Source organism: Desmodus rotundus, chromosome 3 (assembly GCF_022682495.2).
Source record: "Desmodus rotundus isolate HL8 chromosome 3, HLdesRot8A.1, whole genome shotgun sequence".
NCBI classification, from domain to species: domain Eukaryota; kingdom Metazoa; phylum Chordata; class Mammalia; order Chiroptera; family Phyllostomidae; genus Desmodus; species Desmodus rotundus.
In genome coordinates, this window is record NC_071389.1 from 161648424 (window position 1) to 161673853 (window position 25430).

Sequence of the window (25430 nt, forward strand, 5' to 3'; positions counted from 1 at the left end):
CAGTTTCATCTGTATACAAAAAACATTCAATTACTTGAAAAAAGTAACTAAACCTATAAATAGATTTGTACTTGTTTTTATATTTAGAGGATGGCCAAAAACAAGCTATGGTTAGTGAACGGACAGAAGCTTTTACCACTGCTCGAAATTTATTGGCCTCTGGAGCTGATGCCATTGAAAGGATTATGTCTTCATACAAAGAGGTACTAGCATTTCTTGTTGTCAATTTGATGAAAATAAAATATATGAATATAAAGCAAAATGTAAGTTATCAGATATACTTAGTATTTTGGAAACATCTCTTATCTCTATCAAAAATTGTGAAGAGTATAGTCAAGATAAAGGACAGCAATTTCCAAGTGTATACCCAAGTGTTAATACCCTTTAATTTTTGCACTATCGATTCTCAGTTTTTTTCAGACACTCTTTACCCACTCCACCTTGAAGCTTGGTCTACTGATCCATTGCCTTCTACCTTCCTTTAATTGACCTCTACATTTGATTTTGGATTTTTTCTATACAAATATATTTATCCAGGTTTCTTTTAAATCTGTGTTTTGTTAATGCTTAGGTCTGTTTTTAAACTATCAATTGTAATTCCTCTTTTTCTGCCTGTGTATGACATATTTGTTTTTAAATTTTAAAAAAGTCCTTAGGTGTGGATTCTGGAGCCAGAATTCCTAAATTTAAAGTCTTGCTTTAGTATTTATAAATTACGTAAACTTGATCAAGTTCCTTAACCTCTGTTTCTGTTTCCTCACCTGTTAAATGGAAATAATGATAGCATTGACTTTATCAGATGGTTGTGAGTTGATACATGTAGAATATTTAAAACAATATATATTAAATACTCAATAAATGTTAGTTAATAATATTGCTTATATACCTTGCAAACTTTTACTCATTCTTCATGACAGGTACGCCTCAACAAGCACATATAAAATGAGCTTGTGATTCCACCGTCTTCCTGCCTTCCCTGCAGATTCTGGGTGTTCCTTCTTTGTGTTCACAAGACATCTGGGACATTTCCACTGTATAATTGTCTATGTTCTGCACCATACCCTGAGTGGAAAACAGGAACTCTTACTCATTTCTAAATTCCTAATATCCATTTTAATACTTGCACTACTGTTTGTGGTCAGTAAATATTTGTTGAAGAATAGTATTAAGATCTGTAGATATCACAGGGTTAAGATTAAAAATCACTTTATTCAATTGAAATATTACTGATAATACTCCCATGGACAGTTATTCTAACTATTAATTCCTCTTGTGACTTAGTATCAATATAAATTGCCAGATAAACACTATAAATTTAGGTGCCCATTAAGTCAGCCTTGAATAAACCATATAAAAGAATTATAAATTTTTTGATTTGCTGGCAAAACTTCCAATTTCTTTCAACAACAGATTAATTAAATTGATTTTTTTAAGTAAAAACAGTTATTTAAGGCCACATACCAAAACAACTCAATTTAATTTTTTTTTTCAAATACTAAGTTTGCAAATCTGAAGACACAGTCTGGGGGATTTTTTGGATATAATGTAGTACATGTCATTAACATTAAATGACAAATAAAAATGTTACCCACATCACATTAGAATGCTTTGCTATGTAAGCCACAGAAAGAGCATCAGTTGGTTTTCCTAGGTCGTCTTCCACACCGTAAGGAATTGCATTGCTGTATTTTGCCTGCACGTGCTTTGAATCATAGAATGTTCACTGCCAAACAGTCTTGCTACTTCTGTGACAGCACACGAAAGCAACATGCATTCTTTGCTAGCTCCAGGAACGAGTTTCCTTTTTAGAGTCCCAAGGCAAATCTCCTGTCTTACATCCCAAAGTAATTCATTCATAGACACATTCTCAGTATTTTTCAGACTCTCTTCGCCCATTCCGCCTTGAAGCTTGGTCTACTAATCCATTGCCTCCTGCCTTTCTTTAATCGATCTCTACATTTGCTTTTGGATTTTTTTCTATAGAAATATATTTATCCAGGGTTTTAAAAAATCTGTATTTTGTTAATCCTTTGCTCTGTTTTTCTTTACTTGGAACTCAAGAGATTCTTCTAGATAACATTTAAGAAATTATTCTTTAAATAGTTATAACATTGACATACAGAGATGAAATACTACTCTAATTACACCACAAAGACATGTGGTAGGGGCTTTTTAACAATAACACCTACTCATTTACTGCTTAAGTTTCGCACACACAAAAACTTATCTAAATGTCAGCATTGTTGTACTATTTCACAAATTGTTGTTTAAGAAACATTCGTTAGTGACATGCCCTGCTTACTGACTTTCTAGTCAACATCTCTACACGGGAGTGATTTTTGTGCTTCCCTTTTCACTGAGAAAGATGGTCTTGACAGGAGATGAGTCACATTTGACAGCACCTTGTTAACAAGGTGTTCTTTTAATAGGAAAACAGCTGGGATTCAGTCTAAATGGACAATTGGCAGAATAGAAGCAAGATACCACTGAACTAAAGTGGAGATTTATCTCATCTCGTTTTATAATCTCTCCTAGAAAAAAGTCATACTTAATGCTCTTCTTTGGGCATATATATTATGCTTAGCTTGAAAAGAAGCTGAATTGTAGGATTTGGACTGAAAATTATTTGAGGTTTTCACTGAGCTCACCCCCAATATTGGTTTCCTCTAGAAGAGGTATTTTCTCTTGCCAAGCTTAGGAATTTTGATAATTAATTTGACTCATAAAATTAATTTTATAATAAAAAATATTTTCCATTTTAAAAAGATACCAAAATAAAGAATTATTATTTCATTGAATTAACTTAAGCTATTCAAAAAACTTCTAATTCTCTGGAAATGAAATTTCTCATGTAAATAGGGGTTAAATCAGAAATTTGACTGAAAGGTTTTTAAGTCTCACTAATACACATATTCTGAAGTCTTTATGTTTAATTTTTCAACCTTGACTTGAATAAATAATTTTTAATGTATTTTATAATTACAATCAAACTCACGTGGACACTTGTTATGTTGCTCTCTTGGCAAGCTTTTTACTGTTACTTGTTTTAGTTGCCACATGTATTATCTGTTTCTCAGGAATAATAAAGTAGTACCTATGACGTTAAATCAAGAGGCTTATATGATGGCACATTTATTTAAACGTCTGTCTTGGGTATATTAACTCTATTTTATTTCTTTATGTTGGCTTTAGGTCACTGAATTAGCAGGCTACACTGCTCGAGTATACAACATGTTTTGGGTCTTTGATGAAGTAAAAAGAGGCATTTATAAGAGAACTGCTATCATACAAGAATCTGAAAATCAGGACAAGAACGGAGCTACCATAGAATTACCCCTCAGTGACACATTGGAAATCAAAGGTTTTAAACTCAAATGTTTTTATATTGTTTTGTATATTTAAGTATTTATCAACAGAACCAAAGCTCCTTAGTTGGTAGCTTTTAATGTTAAAAGGGACCAACATTTAGTAGACAGCTATTCCTAAATTTAGTGTTGGAATTTGAGGAGTGGTAACTAACATTACCATAAAAATATTATGCTTTTTTTTATTTAGGACAAAATTTCTAGAATTATTTTTGGCAACTGCTCATATGGCAGAATGAATTGTTTGCTTTTAAGATTAAAATAACAGAACTAGAGCTAATGTCATATTGTTCTTCCTCATTCTGTGTTTTAAAAGTTAAGTTTGCATATTGTATTTTTAAAAATCGTATTATTCTGTGTCTTCCTTTTTCACAGCATTGTGTTTATTCAGTAGGAAAGGTTAATTTAGAGAAATAAAGAGTATGGCTCAGATAGAGTTTGGCTTTGCTCTCGTGATTTGGACATAAGATTATTGCAAAATAATGTTTCTGAAAGAGATTTCCCAAATAGATGTGTCAAAATGTTCCAATCACATTAAAATTTGCTTTAAATATAAATATATATTTACATGTATTTCTATGATTTGTTACTGTAAATTATCTTTATAATAAATTTATCTATTATGCTACATTATACTTTATTTATTTTGCAATGGCCTATGATAGTTTTTGTAACTTAAACTGATCCTTAACTTACAGGAAAAGTTATTGATGTGGATCGTGGAATTATTTGTGAAAATGTTCCCATAATTACGCCAACGGGAGAAGTGGTGGCTTCCAGGCTGAACTTCAAAGTAAGATGATATTCAAGAACCCTCTGATTGTTGCCATCACACTAACACAAAACAACTCAGAATTCATATGCCTTAAGTTAAATACTTGGAGGAGCATATGGAAAGGAGGGGAAATCAAGAAAGGTATGCACAGTGGCTCAGTTACAGAAGCAGTTACTTCCTGAGAAAGCAGAGCAAAAGAGAAATTTGATTTCTGCTGCTTTATTGCAGGTTAAATATCGATATTATAGTGCACTGAGAGCCCACACTAGGTAACTTTTGGGAGCAATAGGAAATTTTCTCAGAATTAACATTTGAAAATAAAATTTAATTTTGTTCCTTACAGGAATTACTCAAAAACTACAAGCCTATATTATAAAATGTTTACTAAAATATGATGATAAAGGTCACTAGCAAGTTTACTTCTGTTAATACACAGTCTCTAAATTTAATTTATATTTTAAAGAATCACATCTATTAGGGAAAAATAAGATTCATGGATTAGAATTTAGTTTTTAGCTCTGTTGAGAATGAGCTGTTATTTAACATATTATGTCTTGATTACAAAAATGTAAAGACAGTGAATAAAGCTGAGGCCCTGGTTCAAAGCATTATAAAATTCAAACATATATTTTGGAATTCAAGTACACATAGTTTGCTGATAAGCATTAGTGATTCTCATGAAGGCATATGAGCTTTAGTTCAAACAAAGACACGTGTGGACTTGATGAGAGAATTACAAACAGGGCAATACACCTTCTAATGACTTTAGTATGGACCTTGTAGTCAAGGTTTAATTAGAGATGTATTAACAAATGAGTAAGGGCCCTGGAAAAGGATGAGAAATACTGAACAAGGAAAATTCTGTGCTAATACATATAAGAGAAATCGTATTGTAACTACAATTTGATGAGGCTTTATTTATCCGTAGAATTCTTTAATTATTTGGACTTGAACGTGAGTGCCAATTAGGTGCTAAAGGTACACCCTAATCTTGAATAGGTTTGAAATGAAACATTTGAGAGGCATACATGAAATGTTCATTTATTAATAGTTTACAATTTATAACATGACTTTTTGTATAAGTTATACAAAACTTATATTTTGGGGGGTCAGGTTAGGCTTCATAATATCAATTCTTATTGCTCCACTTATTAAAAAGAGTAAGAGTCTTGAATTTTGCCGTCTACTAACTACATTATTGTGGATATAGCAGACCCTTTCTGTAAAGATAGAGTTCAGTTTATCTTTCCATAAGATAATTTTTAAATAATCTAATGAAAGTGTCCTATACATTTTGAAGTTTTACAAAGATATATGTTACTGTGGTACACTTTTAAAATAATTGTTTATTTTTGACTTAGACAGGAATTTTGTTTAAAGTCTCAGGTCCCTAAAATAAAATAGAAAGTTCTGTCTCCTCTGCATGGATTGACAAACTGATTTTTAGAAGAAAAGATTCTCATCCTTTTTTTTGGCCTTTTAGAATTAAGAAAAAAAACATTTGGAGAAGAAAATTCAATGAATGTGGAAATTCTTTTTACTTCACACTCACTGCTTACTAAATATCAGAAAACATACTAAAAATAAGAATGTAGACAAGTCTATTATGACTCAAAATGTGTTAAATTTCTGGGAGTTCCTAACAGAGAATGACCCTGTTAAAATATTTTGGAATGTGCCTTTTGCCATGGTACATACCTTAAAAAAATTGTTTGGAAAGTATTTATGCTTCTACAAAATTGAACTTCCTAAATTCTCTCTCTGGTCAAAGAGCACAGCAAATCACAAATTAATTCTTTCTGGGCTCTTCCTAGGACTTTCCTTGAACTTGACTCTATCAAAATAGGATTTTAGTTTGGCTACAATTAAACAGAAAAAAATGTCTATCATCAGACTTGATAGACTAAAGCTTGCTTCTGCTTCCTGTTGCTGTGCTGGCTGGCTTTGCTGCCTAGAGCACTCTCCACCCCCCTCCCCATCTGGCAAGTTGCTTCTTGTCACCCAGGCTCAGCCAAATGTTACCTCCTAAAAGAGTATTTTTCTGACCACCCAATCAAAAGAAGCCCCCCACCAACCTCACAATGCCATTGTCTTTCCCTAAAAATTTTCCTCTTTTGCTGTCATAATAGCATTTATTGCTACTTACATTTTTTTTCACGTGTTTATTGTCATCTTTCCAATTGGAATGTAAGCTCCTTGAGAACAAGGACTTTGTCTTGACCAACTCTGTATCCACTGTGCCTAGAAGCATTTCTGGCACATGGCAGATGTTCAGTCAGTGTTTGTAAGGAAAGCCTAATTATTTAGACAGGATATGAATCCGAACCATTTGTGCTTTGCGTATACTTGTCATATGCATTCCTAGTTCCTCTATCTAACCTCCGTCTCATCCCTTTTTTCCCCTTCCCATTCTCCTTCCTCCCTCTTCCCACTACCTTCTTTCAACAAAAAGATTTCAGCTTATGTTATACAAGCACATGAGTCAAGGACAGACATGGAACTGGTTGGCACCTTACACTGACATAATGCAAGTAACATAATGCTCTTTCATTTCTGAGTTTGCAGTATGATGTATTCCACATCACTGATACTTAGATATTTGTATCCATACTACACAAAGATATATCTACGGATATACTGTAATTTCTTTCTTTCATACTATCTTTCTTTTTAATAACTGATTATAAAATATCATTTGTTCTTAGAAGTAGGTCAGATTTTTAATGGTGTTTCTTTTCCTTGTTCTTCACAATTTCTCTTTAAATACCACAGTAAGACAACTTCCAATCATACTAGAATGGCAACTCATGATATTTAACTGTTTAAATTTAAATGGTAAATAAGATGAAAGATTCTATAGGTGAGAATCCAACTGGTAATGCACAAATATCTTTTATTTTATTATTATAACTATATATGTATATGTACATACAAATATACACAGGGTCCAACACAGATAACACCCCTTTTTTATTACACAATCATAAGCATGTAATTCTCTAACATAACTACCACATTCAAGCATACCATATGACATTTTCGGTGAAATGTTCAAATTAAATCTATAAGTTATTACACCCATATTTTTACCCTACCCACCACACTGAAGCAGGCGTTACCTCTGCCAGACCCTGTATATTTGTTTTAATACATCCTAGGCATAAGACTAAATGACAATCCTCTTGGTTTTCTCTTTCTTGGTTTAGTAAACATATTTTATTTGTGAATAAAGCAGAACTGGAATAAATTTATTTCCCTGATTATGGGCTTATATGATTTCTGTAATATTTCAGACTGCTAAAATACAAAATTAACCTAGCTGGCTTTTAGATGAACTGTGCTTTATAGGTAATAATTCCATCTGACAAATAATAACAAAGTTGTATTTTAATTCAGTATGAAATTAATCAAATACTAATGTAAATAAAATGAAATATAATATATTTTTATTTAAATTTTAACGGTTTCCTATTTCCACATGGTTGTGTTTCTACATAGGTGCATAGAATCTGACTATAAGACCTCAAGTAAAATTTTGGAAAGCCCAGTGCTCATTTTAAGCACTTTAATTTTCTTTAAGATTGAATGTATTTCTGATACTTTTAGCTTCAGAGCAGCTAATTGTCAAAGCCCAATTTGATGCTGTTAATCCTGATTTATTTTTCTTGATAGCCTGCCCATCCTAGGTTATCATGTGTTTGAAAGGTTTTGAAAAAAATAAATCACTTTTAAATACTGCCAAATGAAATGATTTAAAAGTATTGCAGTTTGTAATTTTATTTCTTACTTTAGGTACAAGAAGGAATGCATCTTTTGATAACTGGTCCCAATGGTTGTGGGAAAAGTTCTCTCTTCAGGATTCTAAGTGGGCTCTGGCCCGTGTATGAAGGTGTCCTCTATAAACCGCCTCCCCAACACATGTTCTACATTCCACAAAGGTAGGTGAAATTGTTTATATCACAAGAAATAATTTCCATTTGCTCTTTAATTATCTTGATTCCTTAGGCTTTTCAGTTTGTGGTCTTTAAGCATGTTTTCATTGAGAGAAGCTATTAAAGGAAATTATCTATTAGTATTAAAGGTTAAAGAACAAGAGTATTTAAAATAACTATAGCTAATATAATTTGTTAAATATAGTAATATAAAAAGAAATAAATTGCCACATTAAAACATAAAAGGGCCTGCCTGGTATAGCTCAGTGGATTGAGCGTGGGCTGTGAACCAGAGGGTCGCAGGTTCAATTCCCAGTCATGACACATGCCTGGGTTACAGGCCAGGTTGCCAGTGGGGGCCAAGTGAGAGGCAACCACACTGATGTTTCTTTCCCTCTCTTTCTCCCTCCCTCCCCCTCTCTCTAAAAATAAATAAATAAAATCTAAAAAAAAAACAAAAGAGAATGAGTCAAAAGGTAAAAGTGTTTATATGCAGTCAAAGTTAAGTTGTTATTATTATAAAACAGATTGTTATGTTCTATGTAAGCCTCATGGGAACCAGTAATCAAAAGCATATAGTAGATTCACAATAGATCAAGAGAAGGGAATCAGAGCACACCACTATAGAAAATCACCAGTTCACAAAACAAGGCTGCAAAGAAGAAGAAAGGAACAAAACAACCAAAATACATAATGAGATGGCATTAGTAATTCCTTCACTGCAGTAATTTCTGTAAGTGTAAGTGAGCTGAATTCTTCAAACAAAAGGTGTAGCGTGTCTGGATGGATTTTTTTAAAAGAACAAGAACCCATTAGATGCTGCCTGTAAGAAGCTCACTTCAGTTTTAAGGACACACATAGAATGAAAGTAAAGGGATGCAAAAGGATATTCTATGCTAATGGGAATCAAAACAAAGCAGGAACAGCTATATTTATATCATTAAAAATAGACTTTAAGCCAAAAATTATAACAAGAGACAGAGAAAGTCATTATGTAATGATAATGAGGTCAATTCATCAAGAATACATAGCAATTGTAATATATACAGAACCAATATTAAAACATCTAAATATATGAACCAAATACTAACAGATCTGAAGAAAGATAGACAAGAATACAATAATAGTTAGGGTCTTCAATAACCCACTTTTAACAGTGGATACATCATCCCAACAGAAAATCTACACGGAAACATTGGACTTGAACCACACTTTAGACAGAATGGACCAACAGACATTTCATCCAGCAGAAGACACATTTTTCACAAGTACGCATGAAATATTTTTTAGGAGGATCATATGATAGGACACAAAACAAGTCTTTGCAAATTAAAGAGTGAAATGATACCAAGTATTTTTCTCATCACAGTATGAAACTACAAATCATAACAGGACAAAAGTGGGGCAATTTAACAACATACCCCTGAGCAACTAATAGGTGAAAGAAGAAATCAAGAGAAAAGTAAAAAATATCTTGAAACAAATGAAAATGCAGACACAACATACCCAAACCATGGGAGGCTGCAATAGCAGTTCTAAGAGGGCCATATAAAGCAATAAATACCTACATTAAGGGGGGAAAAAAGTGGCATCTCTAATCTAACTTTACACCTCAAGGAACTAGAAAAACAAGAACAAATGAAGTCCAAAGTTAGCAGGAGGAAGGAAATAACAACTGTTAGATTAGAAATAGATGAAATAGAATCCAGAAAATATAGAAAATATTAACAAAATTAAGAGTGGTTGTTTGCAAAGAAACAATATTGAACATTTAGCTAGAGTAACAAAGAGCAAAAGAAAAAAGATTAAAATAAAATCAGAAATGAAAGAGGAAACATTACAACTTATACCACAGAAATACCTACTATCAGGAGAAACTGCTATGAACATTTATATGCCAACAAATTAGATAACCTAGAAGAACTGGACACATACCTAGAATTATGCAGCTTACCAAGAGAGTCATGAAGAGATGGAAAATTTGAACAGATCAATAACAAGAAGATTGAATCAGTAATCAAAAACTTCCAAAAAAAGAAAAGCCCAGGCTAGTTGGTTTCATTGGTGAATTCTGACAAACATTTAAAGAATTAATGACCATCTTCTCAAGCTCTTCCAAAAAATAGAAAAGGAGGGGCATTCCTAGATTCATTTTATAAGGCCAGCATTACCATGATACCAAAACCAGATAAGAAAATTACAGACCAATATTCTATGCATATAGATGCAAAAATTCCCAACAAAATATTGGGAAACCAAATGTAATAAATATCTCATTAAAAGAATCATACCATGATCAAGTGGGATTTATCCCTGGGATCCTAGGATGGTTTAACACATGCAAATCAATAAATGCGATGAATCACAGTAATAGAATGAAAGGTTAAAATTATATGATCATCTCAATAGATGAAGAAAAAGCATTTGATAAAATACAACATACTTTCATGATAAAAACTCTCAACAAAGTGGGTATAGAGGGAGCATACCTGGACATAATAAAAGTCACTTGGAACAAACCCACAGCTAATATAATACTCAACAGTGAAAGGTTGAAAGCTTTTCCTCTTAAGATAAGGACAAGATAAGGGTGCCCACTCTCATACTCTTATTCAACATAGCACTGGAAGTCCTCACTGGAGCAATAAGGCAAGATAAATAAAAGGCATCTAAGTCAAAAGGAAAGAAGTAAAATTGTCTTTGTTTGCAGATGATATGATCTTACATGTAAATTTTTTAAAGACTCCATCAATAATATTTAGAACAAATTAACAAATTTAGTAAGTTGTAGGATATGAAATCAACATGCAGAAATCAATTGTGTTTCTATACACTAACAAACTATCTGAAAAAGAAAGAAAATAATCTCATTTACATTAGGATGCAGGACAATAAAATTCTTAGTAATAAATTTAATTAAGGAGGTGAACGGTCCATATACTGAAACCGTAAGACTTCAATGAAAGAAACCAACAAATGAAAAGATATCCTCTGTTCATGGACTGGAAGGATATTGTTAAAATGTTCATACTTCCCAAAGCCATCTATAGAATCAGTGCAATTCCAATGTCATTGTTGACAGAAATATAAAAAACAATACTAAAATTTGTGTGAAACTACAAATCACACGGAGTAGTGAAAGCAATCCTGAGAAAGAAGAACAAAGCTGGAGGTGTCACATGTCCTGATTTCAAACTTATACTACAAAGCTATAGTTATCAAAACAATATGATATTGGAATAAAAATAAACATAGACTAATGGAACAGAATCAAAGGCCCAGAAATAAACACTCTTAATTAATATTTGAAAAGGGAGCCAAGACTGCTCAGTGAAGAAAAGATAGTCTCTTCAATACACAATGTTGGGAAAACTGGACAAGAACATACAGAAAAAATGAAATTGGACCCCTATCTTATGCCATTAACAAAAATGAACTCAAAATTGATTCAAGATATGAATGTGAGAACTGAAACCATAAACTCTTAGATGAAAACATGGGAAATAAGCCCTTGACATTGGTCTTGGCAATGATTTCTTGGATATGACACCAAAAGAACAAGCAACAGAAGCAAAAATCAGTAAGTGGGGTTATGTCAAACTGAAAAGCTTCCGCACAGCTAAAGAGGCAATCAAAAAAATGAAACAGCAACCCACAGAATGGAAGAAAATATTTGCAGATCTTAGTCTGATAGGGGTTTAATATACAAAAATATAAAAGGCCATTTAACTCAATAGCAAAAAAATAAAACAGTTCAATTTCAAAATGGGCAGTATTTCATCTTTTCTTATGGCTGAGCAGTATTTCATTGTATATATGTACCACAGCTTCTTTATCCAGTCATCTATCAAAGGACCCTTCCATTGTTTCCGTGTCTTGGCCACCAGCAATAATGCTGAAATGAACATAGGGGTGCCTGTATCTTTGCAAATAAATGATGGACCTTGAGAATATTATGCTAAGCAAAATAGTCAGACAGAAAAAGTTAAGAACCATATAATTTCACTCATATGTGGGATTATAAAATTGAAAGCAACAAATAAACAAATAAGAAAAACAAACAAACAAACAAAAACTCATAGACACAGACCATATTATGGTGGTTACCGAAGGAAAGGGAGATGGAAGGGGTAGTAAAGGGTAAAGGGGCCCAAATACATGGTAAGGGAAGATGATTTGACTTTGGATGATGGGAACACAATGCAATATACAGATTATGTATCACGGAAATGTACACTGGAAACCTCATTAACCAGTATATAATCTCATTAGCCAATGTCACCCCAATAAATGTAATAATAAAAAATGTAAAAACGTGAGTTTGATTATTTTTTCCTGCAGATATGTCATCTTAATGTTCAGACTTACAGTCTTGCTTTCAGATTTGCAAAGGATAAGTACACAAATGCCTACTTAAATGTGCTTTTTGCATCTTTAATTAAAGTATAACTATTTTCTACTGCAAAAATAAATTAAATTAAAATATAAAAATGGGCCAAGGAACTAAGGGACATTTTTTTTCCAAAGAAGATACACAAATGGCCAACAGGTACATGAAAATGTGCTTGACAATCACTAACCATCAGCAAAACGCAAACCAAAACTGCAATGACCTGTCATTTCACACCTATTAGAATGACTGTCAGCAACAAAGACAAGGGATATCAAATGTTGGCAAGGATGTGGAAAAAGGGAAACCCTTGTGTACTTTTGATGGGAATGTAAATTAGTGTAGCACTACAGAAAACAGTATGGAGGTTCCTCCAAAACTTGAAAATAGAATTACCATAAGACGTAGCAATCTAACTTCTGGATGTTTATCCAGAGAAAATGAAAGCAGAATCTTCAAGAGAGATCTGTACTCCCACGTTGATTGCAACATTATTCACAGCAGCCAAGAGAAGGGAAAAACCTCAGTGCCCATCAACAGGTAAATGGAAAGAGAAGAAGTGGTGTGCACGGGAATATTCTTCAGCCACAGGAAAGAAGGAAACCCTGCCATTTGTGACAGTGTGATTATAACCTGAGGGCATTGTGGTAGGTGACATAAGTCAGACAAGGACAAATACTGTGTGATATCACTTGTATGTGGTGTCTAAAAAGCTAAACTTACAGAAACAGAGAATAAAACGGTGATTACGAGGGTCTGGAGAGCTGGCAGAAGGGGAGAGGTGGGTCAAGCGTACCAACTCCCAGTTAGAAGGTGGGTAAGTTCTGGGAATGTAATGTGCAGCATTGTGATTATTGTTGACAACATACTATATATTTATGAGTTATTAAGAGATTATAACTTCAAGGTTCTTGCCACGAAAAAATGGTAATCATGTGAGGTACTAGAGGTGTCAGGTCACTTTGTTATATGTGTTTCAAATCAACACATTGTATGCCTTAAACTCACACAGTGTTGTATGTCGGTTTTATCTTACAAAACTGGAACGATACCACTGAACTGTACACTTAAAAATGGTGAAGATGCATTATGTTATGTGTACTTAGGTTAAAGCTCAGGGTGGCAGTGGGGGCAAGAAAGTGCATCAATCCAACTTTGCCCTCAGAGAAACCTAACTATGTTATTTTGCAACAGACATAAATCACTGCAAAACTTTTTCTTAGTTATGAAATTTGCTTTTGCCCAAGCAAAAGGTCAACTGCAATTTAGTTAAGGAGAAAAATGAGAATGAAAAGTATTTTTGAAGGCTAAAAATGTTTCTTAATAATTACTATTAAAAGCAATTTTATCTTGATTATACAGCTTTAGAAACATGACAATGTATATTTGGGTTTAAAATCTTTATGTTGAAGAAAAGCATAGAATTTAAATGTATATATAAACTAAGGAGTTCCAGCCAAGATGGAGGCGTAGGTAGAAATGCTTCGCTTCCTCGCACAGCCAAAAGAAGGATAAACTAAGTCTCTAAATGTAGTATTTATTTCTTACATTCTAAAAGCTGATTTTTTCAAGCAAATTTGAAAATAATCTTAAAAGTCTTTATGATTTAAAAGGAAGCTGCTAAAACCTATTTCAAAATACTTCTCAGTAGCTAATTGTAAACATTTCTTCATAGGATATTCTCATTCATTAATATTATCTGATATTTTATTGAATTAACTTATAGCAATACAGTATTGCTTTTAAATATTAGGTTGGCAGAAAAACCTGTAAATTGAATAAAAAATTGAGTCTTCTGTACCTGCAGCATAAACTTCATAAGTCACAAGCAGACCTTTGTAATAATTTCCCTGTTTTTACTTCTGTGATTGAAAAACTTCCTTGCAGAGAATAGACCTGTATATGCAGCAATTAAATGTACATTAATTGTTAGTGTGATTGGGAAAGAGGAGTGAGATTTGTTACAGTGCATTTCTATACTGTCATACAGTGTATAGAAGAAAGAAGTAAATTATTGAGGGAAAATATTCTAATCAAGCATATTAGGCCCCTTTATTTTTTAAACGAAGTCTCTAGAGAACGCTGGTATGGCTCAGTTTAAAAGCTGGGAAACATGAACTCCTAAGAAATTATGAAATCATTCTAGCAATGTTAATAATGAGACCCAGATAAAAGAAATCTGGGCCTTCATTCAAGAATACAAATAACAAATTGTAGATAAATTTGTTTCAAAACAGCCTTTTCTCTCATCTCATCTTTATTAATGATTGGATATGACAATTACTGGAATATTTCATAAGTTTGAGCAAGGAAATATTTCATCTAAAATATAGATTTAGCCCCTCTAAATCTATGGTAAAATTCTTAGTCTTGTCAGATAGTACTTTAAAAATATCTTGGCAATTTCAGGCTGAGACTGAATTTGAGTTTCCTGAGAAATGTGACGGAACTCTCTAAACTGATCATTAAAACTCATTGTTACTTATTGACAGTCAGGAAAAGTCTTCCGCTTGGATACAGATCTTGAATTTCTTTTATCAACTCTTGGAGCAGTCTCTCTATGTTCCCAAGTAAGGGTAGACTTATGATCTCCTGCTCTAACCTACTAATTCACTAACTTATGAGCCATTAGTCACTTAGTAATTCCCTAGTGTGTCTCTGTTGTCCTCAGCCATTAAAACCTCAAAAGCCCAATCCGTTAATGAGTTGTTTAGTTCACCTTCTAACAAAATATTATTATGTTCTGACACTAACCAAATGAAAAGTGAAACTTTTGGTAGAGGTTGGGGGAACAGAAAGCAAAGGAGAGAAAGAAAAGGAGGGAGAAAGGGGAGGTGGAAGTGATAGAGGGAGAGTGGAAGGGAAAGAGGGAAGAAAGACAGAAGATAAAAGGTGTTTACTCAACAAAAGGTAGCAAAATCTTGGGTTCCTTTATACTACTTTTAAAAAAATCCTCCAGAGGATCATTTGTGTACATTGCATATCTCTCCTCAGCAACAGTCTGCAGTTGAGCACCGACCCACCATATAATTATGTTCCCAAAGGCCTGCTCTCACTACCTTGGAACAAGTATCTTGGGAACAAAATTTTTACCATGACCTTACTACTCGAATGCATGCACTCAGATCAACAAATCTGAAATACATTCAGATTTCCCACAATTTTATATGAAAAGGAAACTTGTACAAATTGCATTCATCTTTGACTTGAAGTCTGAAAAGAAAAAGAATGTTAGGAAAGTGAAAGGATTGAGTTATGGATCAAATTAAATTTGACTAAATATTTTTTAAAAGAAAAAAAGGGAAGAACGAGGAGGAATGGAATGAGTAGGATATTATACTTCATATCTTGGGAAAGATTATTGAATTTTATTCTTTGTCAGTACGCTACTCTTTTATTCAGTGTTATTTTAACCAGTATTTACTGAAACCCTGAGAGAAGCTACTACAGAGGATAGACAGTGAGCAAGACACAGGTACTCAGGGTATGGTGCTCCTGTTGAATTTGGTTTTAAACAAAAACATGCGAGTAACGTCACTAAAAGACAGTAAGTGCATCAAAAAAGGCAATAAATGTTACAGATGTTCAAAGTGAGGACAAGTATGAAAGAACAGTATGTCATTTGACCTGGGTTTTGAAAGCTAGGATTTTAATAGTTGTCACGAATTGGATGTTTCTCCAATGTCCGAATAGATCAGAAATGCCACAGATTCAAGTAAGCACAAGTTATTAATTTTTGGTTTTTGGACATTTCTAAGCAGGGCTATCCTGCCCACCTTCCCTCTAATACACTAAGCTGAGAAAAGCAAATATTTATTAGGTATATCTCCATTAATATTATGTCATTGGTACATACCAGAAATAATAGTGTCCATCCCCTAGGTCTTTAAGCATTGCTAAAGTTTTCTTTGAATTACTTTCCATTTTTTATTTTATTTTTATTGATTGATAAAAGGCAGGGTGGAGGGAGAGGGAAAAAGAGACAGAGAATGAGAGAGAGATTTATTGTTCCACTTATTTATAAATTCAGTGGTTGATTCTTGTATGTGCCCTGACCAGGGATTGAACCCACCACGTTTGCATATTGGGACAATGCTCTAGCCAAGTGAGCCACTCTGATGGGCTCTGAGTTACTCTTTTACATTCTGTAGTGTTTTGGGAGCCTGCCATTTCCTCTCTTTCCACCTAGGGAGCTCATCTCCTCTTTAGGGGTAAATAATAGTCTTACATGTTAAATTTTAGTCTGCCAATGCATCTTGAAAAACAACAAAAAATGACAAGAACTTGCTTCTGTAACAGTCGTGTTTTTGTTCTCTTTTGTCAGAAGATACTCCGAAATTATCAATAGCATTTTTTTTTCCAGCTCAGTAGTTAGTATTTGTTTACTAACTACTTCATCCACAGGGTAGTATATTCAAATACCATGTTACTTAATCTTCTGGACAAAATGTAAATATTGCTTAATAAAGTAGTTATGAATCACACTTTAATATTTAATGCATCATAACCCTAAATTTGGTTGTAGTTAGGAAGGAAAGCATGACTAATTAGTTTACACAGCAAATTAAATATAGATAGCTTTACTTCTATCTTTTAATATATGAACAGTATGTATTAATTATGCTCAGCATAAGTCATGCTAGTAGAATATTTTAAATAATTAAATTGTAGTTCAGAGGGATTTGAGACTTTAATTAGAGAGTTACCCAACAGTTCAGAGCCAGGGTTAGACTTCACCAAATCTTTGAACAAACCCTCTGTACTCACCACCTCTTATTTTCAGATTAATAAAGTAATCATACTAAAAACATGTACTTGTGATTTAAAAATTCCCACTGTTTGGCCTTACATAGTTTTTGAGACAGTCATAATAGTTAAGGCCTCTCTAGCACTGTTATTCCCCAAACTTGTGGGGAATAACAAACTATTGTTCTTTTACAGTTTGCATTCACTTTCAAAAATGTCTATTTTCTTCAACTGGTTTTCTTAGTAAGAAGAGCTTATGACATGAAAGCTTAGCTTTTAGACGTGCCGGCATTTAGTCCATGTTTTCTCTGATGGCATTTTGCTTGTGCCTTTAGTGACATAGTCTCTGTACTTTTTCAATAAACTGAATTGATCATTGATTCTTATTTTGAGAATCTATGACCTCTTGAGATGATTGACAGATCCAAGGGCACTTGAGCAAGGGCTGGGCATCTCTGCCTATTAACTTTTTAAAAATATTAATTTACAATGTATCAAGCAATTACTGTGTGCTAGTCACTATTTTAAACGATTTTATTTATTTATTTAGAGAGAGAGGGGAAGGGAGGGAGAAAAACATCAATGTGTGAGAGAAACATCAATTGGTTGCCTTCTGTACACATGGCCCGCAACGGGGACCTGTCCCACAACCCAGGCATGTGTCCTGACCAGGAACCAAACCAGTGACCCTTTGATCTGCAGACTGGTGGTCATTCCACTGAGCCACATGAGCCAGGGCTAAGCATATTATATGTTTCTAATTTTTCTGTATAATAACCCATAAGGTTGGTGTTAGCATCTCTAGTTTACAGATGAGAAAACTTAGAGAGGCTGAAAGCAACCAGCTGATAAATGTTGGAACTAACAATTTAACTTAGGCATGTCTGATTCTAAAGTCACTTTGTCTTAGTTACTACCTATAGCAGTGGACATGTCTCTGAAAAATTACTATTCTCTGGCCTGACCTTTCAAGTGAATGTCACCAGCTAAGGTTGTTGGCTTGATATGCTTAAATTGTACTAATATCAAGCTATTGTTTGGAAGCAGCATCCTTTTACTGCTGGGTGTAGAAGGCCATCCAGGCCAATTTCAGTATAATATTTATCATAGGTACTTGGCTTTCATTCATTAATGTTAATATGAAAGAAGCTATATTCCTATATAAAAGTGAAATTTAAAAATATTTACACTATGTTTAAATCACTTTGAAATTAGAATATGTTCTTTATTCTTTCCTATTCTAAAACCAATTTTTCTATAAAATTTTAAATGATTTCTCATAAATATTCCTTTAATTTTAAATAAAACTTTTTGAAGAGGTACTAAACAAGCAAATCTTAATTTTTACAAAGCATTATGCCATAAAAAATTATTATTTAGGCTATATGTTGCCAAAAGAAGAGATACTTTACAACAGAGCAAAGACTGTTACAAGAAATTCAGCAGAATGGACAGAACACTCAGGTAACACCAAAAATACCAACATACGCACAACTGCACTGTTTGTTAAGATGTTTATGTGTCGAATGAGTTTTGTCAATATTTAAAAATCCGAACTTCCTTTTGAATGCTTTCCAAATCTAGGATTTGGGCTATGTTATGTAACATCATTTAATCCACATACATAAACCCAGAGAATGACTATTAAAAAGCAGGAAGTACATGAGATCAGAGGGAGGTTAGACGACCTAATTTGCCTCCTATCTCCGTGGAAGAGAGAATGCCCTCATAGTACGGTGTTTTCAGGGAAATCCTTGCTTTTCTTTTTTTGTCCCAGGTCTCAGATTGAAACAGGAGGAAGTGGTCTGGAAAAAGACCTAAGAAAAAATATGGAGGAATGTTTATCAAATATCTTGATCACTTTTTCCTGGATCTCTGGCTTTTGGACTTTTAGATTCTTAACGAATCTCTAGGTGCCAGAACACAGACAGACAGATCCTTGGCAGGACAAGGAGCGTGTTTTATTTAAGTAAGATGCAGGCTAGCCAGGCCATTGCCTGAGTAGAATGTTGGTCTGAAAGGGCAACTGGAATAAAGGAAGAATGTGACATGGCTCAACCCAGGCCTGCTCGTGGACCCCCATACCTAATAACTATGTATACACTGGGCTTGCGCTCTCCAAGTTAAACAAATCTGGGCTTCCATAGCGGGAGTTGTCACTGGAACAGACTTTTGCCTATGTTATGTGTGAGTCACTGTTGAACAGACCTTTATAGAATATAAGCTAGAAAGGGCATCTGCGTGTCTCTGTGAATTGGAGGTATCCTACATGTATAGTGTGCCTATGCACATAGTGACTGTGCGATGAGCCTTTAATGAATAATTGAATAAATTGATGAATGAATATCTCCACAGACTTGGCTTCTACTGCCAAATTAGTTTGGCTCCTTATACTAATTAGGAAGCTATCTATTTTGTCGCTTGCACTAGATATGTCATATAATGCGCTTTAGGGTGGGAATAAATATTTGTCATTTAACATGTCTTTTTTAAAAGAAATTAGCTATGAAGAAGGTTCAGTAGTATTGCTGTAGCAAATTCACTTCTATTTCTTTGTTTTATGACTATTAGACTCAAAACAAGTAAGTTTTGAATAAATATCTTTGGGCAATTAGCTGACAGAATTGTATACTATACATTTTGGTACATCATGTGTAGTAATTGTTACAGTTTTGTTCTTTAAAATCTCCTAAAGGGATCTGTAAATACAAACGTAATTCCCTGTAGCTTTGTATTGCTTGGAAAAATGTTCCTTTTTTTCTTATGTAACTCTTCTATGGGCTAAATTTAAAAATAGTAATGGAAAAATTCTTGCACTGCATTAAAAGTTTTCCTCGGGACATAAAGGAAAGAATAAACAGATGGGACCTCATCAAAATAAAAAGCTTCTGCATAGCTAAAGAAAACAGTATTAAAGTAAAAAGAGAACCAACTGTATGGGAAAACATATTTGCCATTGACACCTTAGACAAGGGTTTAATCTCCAAAATATATAAAGAACTCACATGACTCCATTCTAAGAAGACAAGCAACCCAATTAAAAAATGGGCAAAGAACTTGAACAGACACTTCTCCAAGGTGGACATACAGAGGGTCCAGAAACATATGAAAAGATGCTCAGTATCGCTAGCCATCAGAGAAATGCAAATTAAAACCACAATGAGATACCACCTCACACCAGTGAAAATGGCAATCATAACCAAAGCAACAAACAGCAAGTGTTGGTGAGGTTGTGGAGAAAAGGGAACCCTAGCGCACTGTTGATGAGAATGCAGACTGGTGAGGCCACTGTGGAAAACAGTATGGAATTTCCTCAGAAAACTAAAAATGGATCTGCCTTTTGACCTGCCAATTCCACTGCTAGGATTATATCCTAAGAACCCTGAAACACCAATCCAAAAGAACCTTTGCACTCCAATGTTCATAGCAGCACAATTTACAATAGCCAAGTGCTGGAAGCACCCGAGGTGCCCATCATTAAATGAATTGATCAAAAAACTGGTACATTTACACAGTGGAATTCTATGCAGCAGGAAGAAAGAAGAAGCTCCTACCCTTTGCAACAGCATGGATGGAACTGGAGAGCATTATGCTAAGTGAAATAAGCCAGGCAGTGAGGGACAAATACCATATGATCTCACCTTTAACAGGAACCTAATCAACAAAACAAACAAGCAAAATATAGCCAAAGACACTGAAATTGAGAAAAGGCCGACAGTGACCAGAGGGGAGAGGGGAGGGAATTTCAGAGGAAAAGGGTGAAGGGTTTGTAGGAACAATTATAAAGGACACATGGACAATAATGGGGTGGCGAGGGGTGGAAACAGGAGGGAGGTGGGGAGTGCTGGGGGTTAGGATGGGGTGGGGAGAAAAGGCAGAGAACTGTACTTGAACAACAATAAAATTAGAGAAAAAAAGTTTTCCTCATTATTAGGGTATACCACATGGAATTCTAATTTTTCAAGGTAGGTAGGTCAGATGTCAGAAATTTCATACATTAATATAATGATACTCTTAACAAAGTTGACTTTTAAATAATTTGTATTTTATTAACTTGCTGATACGTAGGTTATTCCATTAACACGGGAAATGAACACAGCCCCTGCTCTTAAGAGGAAGTGCACACCTCTGCGTTGGCCCCTAGAAATATCTTATCCTAGTGATGAAACTTCAGTAATAAGTAACAATCTCCTTTTCAGTTGCGTATTTCTTCCCTTTGCTACATATTTAAAGAATATTAGGTATGACTTATGAATTGAGGACTGAAATCTTGTTTTTACTGCTCATAAAAAATTTGATGAAATGATTGGTTCAGCATGTACCAACGATGTATGAATTATTAATAGCTAGATTTCATAGCCTTCAGATTGCTCACTTCTCATTACTATGGCAACACAGCAGTTCCCAGCTGTACCTTTTCTTATCTGGAGTCAGACGCACTACCGTTGGGCCACGAGGTCCTTGTACCTTTTCTTAAACTTAACACATGCCTTAAATATAGTTAAACTGCAGAGAAACTTTTATCAGTATTGTTCACAATTAAAATCTAGATGACTATGAAATATTTAGCATTTTCCGTGATCATTCCAGAGACTGAGCACAAAGACTGAGTTAACATTTCTCCACGCTGCTGCTGCTTTCCATCTTTGCCCCTGTTAAATAGCAAAATACAGAACAATATACAAATATACCAATATAAACCCTAATAAATGTCAATATATTTTACCAAAACAATCATGAACTGTCAATACTTAAATAGACAAAAAAGGAGAGTGTAATACAAGTTATAAAAGTACCCTGAGACATTTTAACAAGTTTAAAAAGCCATAATCACTGGAAGTGGGTTTGATCTTAAATCATTTTACTTTAATTTTACCATTACGATTAACAGCTTTAGTTAAAGATGCATTTGAAGGAATTTTAGATTATAAAGAAAAGCAACTGTGATTATTGTTTAAATAATGATAATTATTTAAATTACAGTGTGACACCTATAAGTTTATTTCAGTATTTTTCCCACAACAGACAGAAGTGATTCTGATTTTCACTTAAAGTAAATTAAAAGTAGCTAGTGTTTCTCTTTTGACAGCTACTAATTATAAGCAATCTACTTTTTTATTGTTGCTTATACTATGTATGTTGCATGATTCTCCTCCTGATGAGCCAGAACAAGTAAGCTAATAACTTTCTGATATGGTCATTGATCTACTTGAAATATTTTGAAGATAATTTAAATAGGTCTATATATCTAGAAAGGAAAGTTTAGTAAAGGGTATTTTAAGTGCTTATCAATTATGTATAACTTCGGTAGAACTAGAGAAACTTGAGCTAGCTTAAAATGTTAAATTCAGGACTTAGAGTTAGAAAAAGGATCACATGCAAATTAATCATATAAACTTTGGATATAGGGTCCCCCATTTCCTTGTACTTTCAAATAAATTCTTGATACAGTCTTTCAAGAGGATTCTGAGGTAATTTCAACTTCATAATATTTTTAAATAATTATATATATATTTTATTGTTGTGGGAATACAGTTGTCCCCATTTCCCATCACCACTACCCCCCCTTTGTCTTAGTCCATGGGTCCTTTATCCATGTTCCTTAACAATCCTTTCCCTTCTTTCTCCCATTATCTCCTTCCCTCCTCCCATCTGGTTACTGTCAGTTTGGTCTTTATTTCAACATTTCTGGTTCTATTTTGTCTGCTTGTTTGTTTTGTTGATTAGGTTCCACTTATAGGTGAGAACATATGGTATTTGTCTTTTACTGCCTGGCTTACTTCACTTAGCATAATGCTCTCTAGTTCCATCCATCCTGTCATGAAAAGTAGGAGCTCCTTTCTTTCTGCTGCATAGTATTCCATTGTGTAAATGTACCACAGATTTTTGACCCACTTATTTTGACCCACCTACCTAGGTTGCTTCCAGCACTTGTCTGTTGTAAATTGTGCTGCTGTGAACATTGGGGTGCATGGGTTCCTTTGAGTTACTGTTTTAGGATTCTTAGGGTATAATCCCAGCAGTGGAATCACTGGGTCAAAAGGCAGTTCCATTTTTAGTTTTCTGAGGAAATTCCATACTGTTTTCCACAGTGGCCTCACCAGTCTGCATTCCCACCAACAGTGCACTAGGGTTCCCTTTTCTCCACATCCTCTCCAACACTTGTTTGTTGCTTTGTTTATGATGATCATTTTCACTGGTGTGAAGTGGTATCTCTTGTGGTTTCAATTTGCATCTCTCTGATGGCTAGTGATGCTGAGCATCCTTTCATATGTCTCTGGGCCCCCTGTATGTCCTCCTTGAAGGAGTGTCTGTTCATGTCCTTTGCCCATTTTTTAATGGGATTGTTTGTCTTCCTGGAGTGGAGTCATGTGAGTTCTTTATATATTTTGGAGACCAAACCCTTGTTCAAGATATCATTGGCAAGTATATTTTCCCATACAGTTGGTTCCCTTTTCATTTTGCTGATGTTTTCTTTAGCTGTGTAGAAGCTTTTTATTTTGATGAAGTTCCATTTGTTTATTCTTTATGTCTCTTGTTCTAGGGGACATATCAGTGAAAATATTGCTGCATGGAATATCTGAGATTTTCCTGCCTATGTTCTCCTCTAGGACTTTTATTGTGTTGTGACTTATATTTAAGTCTTTTACCCATCTTGAGTTATTCTGGGGTATGGTATAAATTGGTGGTCAAGTTTCAGTTTTTTGCATGTAGCTGTCCAGATCTCCCAACACCATTTGTTGAAGAGGCTATTTTTAATCCATTTTGTGCTTCTTCCCCCTTTGTCAAATATTAATTGACCGTAGAGACTTGGATTTATTTCTGGGCTCTCTATTCTGTTCCATTGATCTATGTGTCTGTTCTTATTGCCAGTACCAGGCTGTTTTGATTACTGTGGCCATGTAATATAGTTTGATATCAGGTATGGTGATCCCTCCTACTTTGCTCTTCTTTCTCAAAATTGCTGCAGCTATTCAGGGTCATTTATGGTTCCATATAAATTTTTGAAACGTTTGTTCTATATCTGTGAAATATATCATTGGTATTTTAATAGGGAGTACATTGAATCTATAGATTGCTTTGGGTAGTATGGACAGTTTGATGATGTTAATTCTTCCACTCCATGAACACAGTATATGTTTCCATTTGTTTGTGTCTTCCTTAATTTCTTTCTTCAGTGTTGTGTAGTTTTCTGAGTACAGGTCTTTTACCTCCTTGGTTAGGTTTATTCCTAGGTCCTTTATTTTCTTATTGCTATAGCAAGTGGGATTTTTTTCCTGATTTCTGTTTCTGATGTTTCATTGTTGGTGTACAAAAATGCCTTTGATTTCTGAATATTGACTTTGTATCCTGCTGCTTTGCCGAATTCACTTATTAGGTCAAGTAGTTTTTTGGCGGAGTCTGTAGGGTTTTCTGTGTACACTATCATGTCATCTGCAGATGATGACAGTTTTACTTCCTCCTGTCCCTATTTGGATGCCTTTTACTTCTTCTTGTCTGATTGCTGTGGCTAGGACTTCCAATACTATGTTGAATAGAAGTGGTGAAAACGGACATCCTTCTCTTGTCCCTGATCTTAGTGGGAAGGCTTTTAATTTTTGCCCGTTGAATATGATGTTGGCTGTAGGTCTCTCATATATGGCCTTCATTATGTTGACGAATGCTCCATCTGTTCCCACTTTGCTGAGTGTTTTTATCATAAATGGGTGCTGTACATTATCAAATACTTTTTCCACATCTATTGATATAATCGTGTAGTTTTTGTCTTTCCTTTTGTTTATGTAATGTATTATGTTTATTGATTTGCTAATATTGTACCATCCTTGCATCCCTGGGATGAATCCCACTTGATCATGGTATTTGATCTTTCTGATGTATTGCTACATGCAGTTTGCCAATATTCTGTTGAGGATTTTTACATCTATGGTCATCAACGATATTGGCCTATAGTTTTCTTTCTTTGTTGTGACTTTGTCTGGTTTTGCAATTAGGATGATCTTGGCCTCATAAAAAGAGTTTGGTAGTCTGCCCTCTTCTTGGATTTTTTGGAATAGTCTGTGAAGGATAGGAGTTAGCTCTTAAATGTTTTGTGAAATTCTCCTGTGAAACCGTCCAGTCCAGAGCTTTCGTGTGATGGGAGTTTTTTGATTAATGCTTCCATTTCACCAGCTGTTATCAGTCTGTTTAGGCTTTCTGCTTCTTCTTGATTCAGTTTTTTAAGA

The 25430-nt window shown here is 34.2% G+C and overlaps 1 protein-coding gene across 1 annotated transcript in view; it reads left to right on the forward strand.

The window, feature by feature from the left end:
- The window catches only part of ABCD2 (ATP binding cassette subfamily D member 2), a 55858-nt gene that overhangs the window by 11674 nt on the left and 18754 nt on the right, over nt 1-25430 (forward strand). Inside the window, exons 3-6 of the mRNA XM_024575683.4 lie at nt 88-203; nt 3193-3361; nt 4064-4158; nt 7933-8078. Coding sequence (XP_024431451.1) covers nt 88-203; nt 3193-3361; nt 4064-4158; nt 7933-8078 — 526 coding nt within the window. The remainder of the gene's footprint in view (nt 1-87; nt 204-3192; nt 3362-4063; nt 4159-7932; nt 8079-25430) is intronic.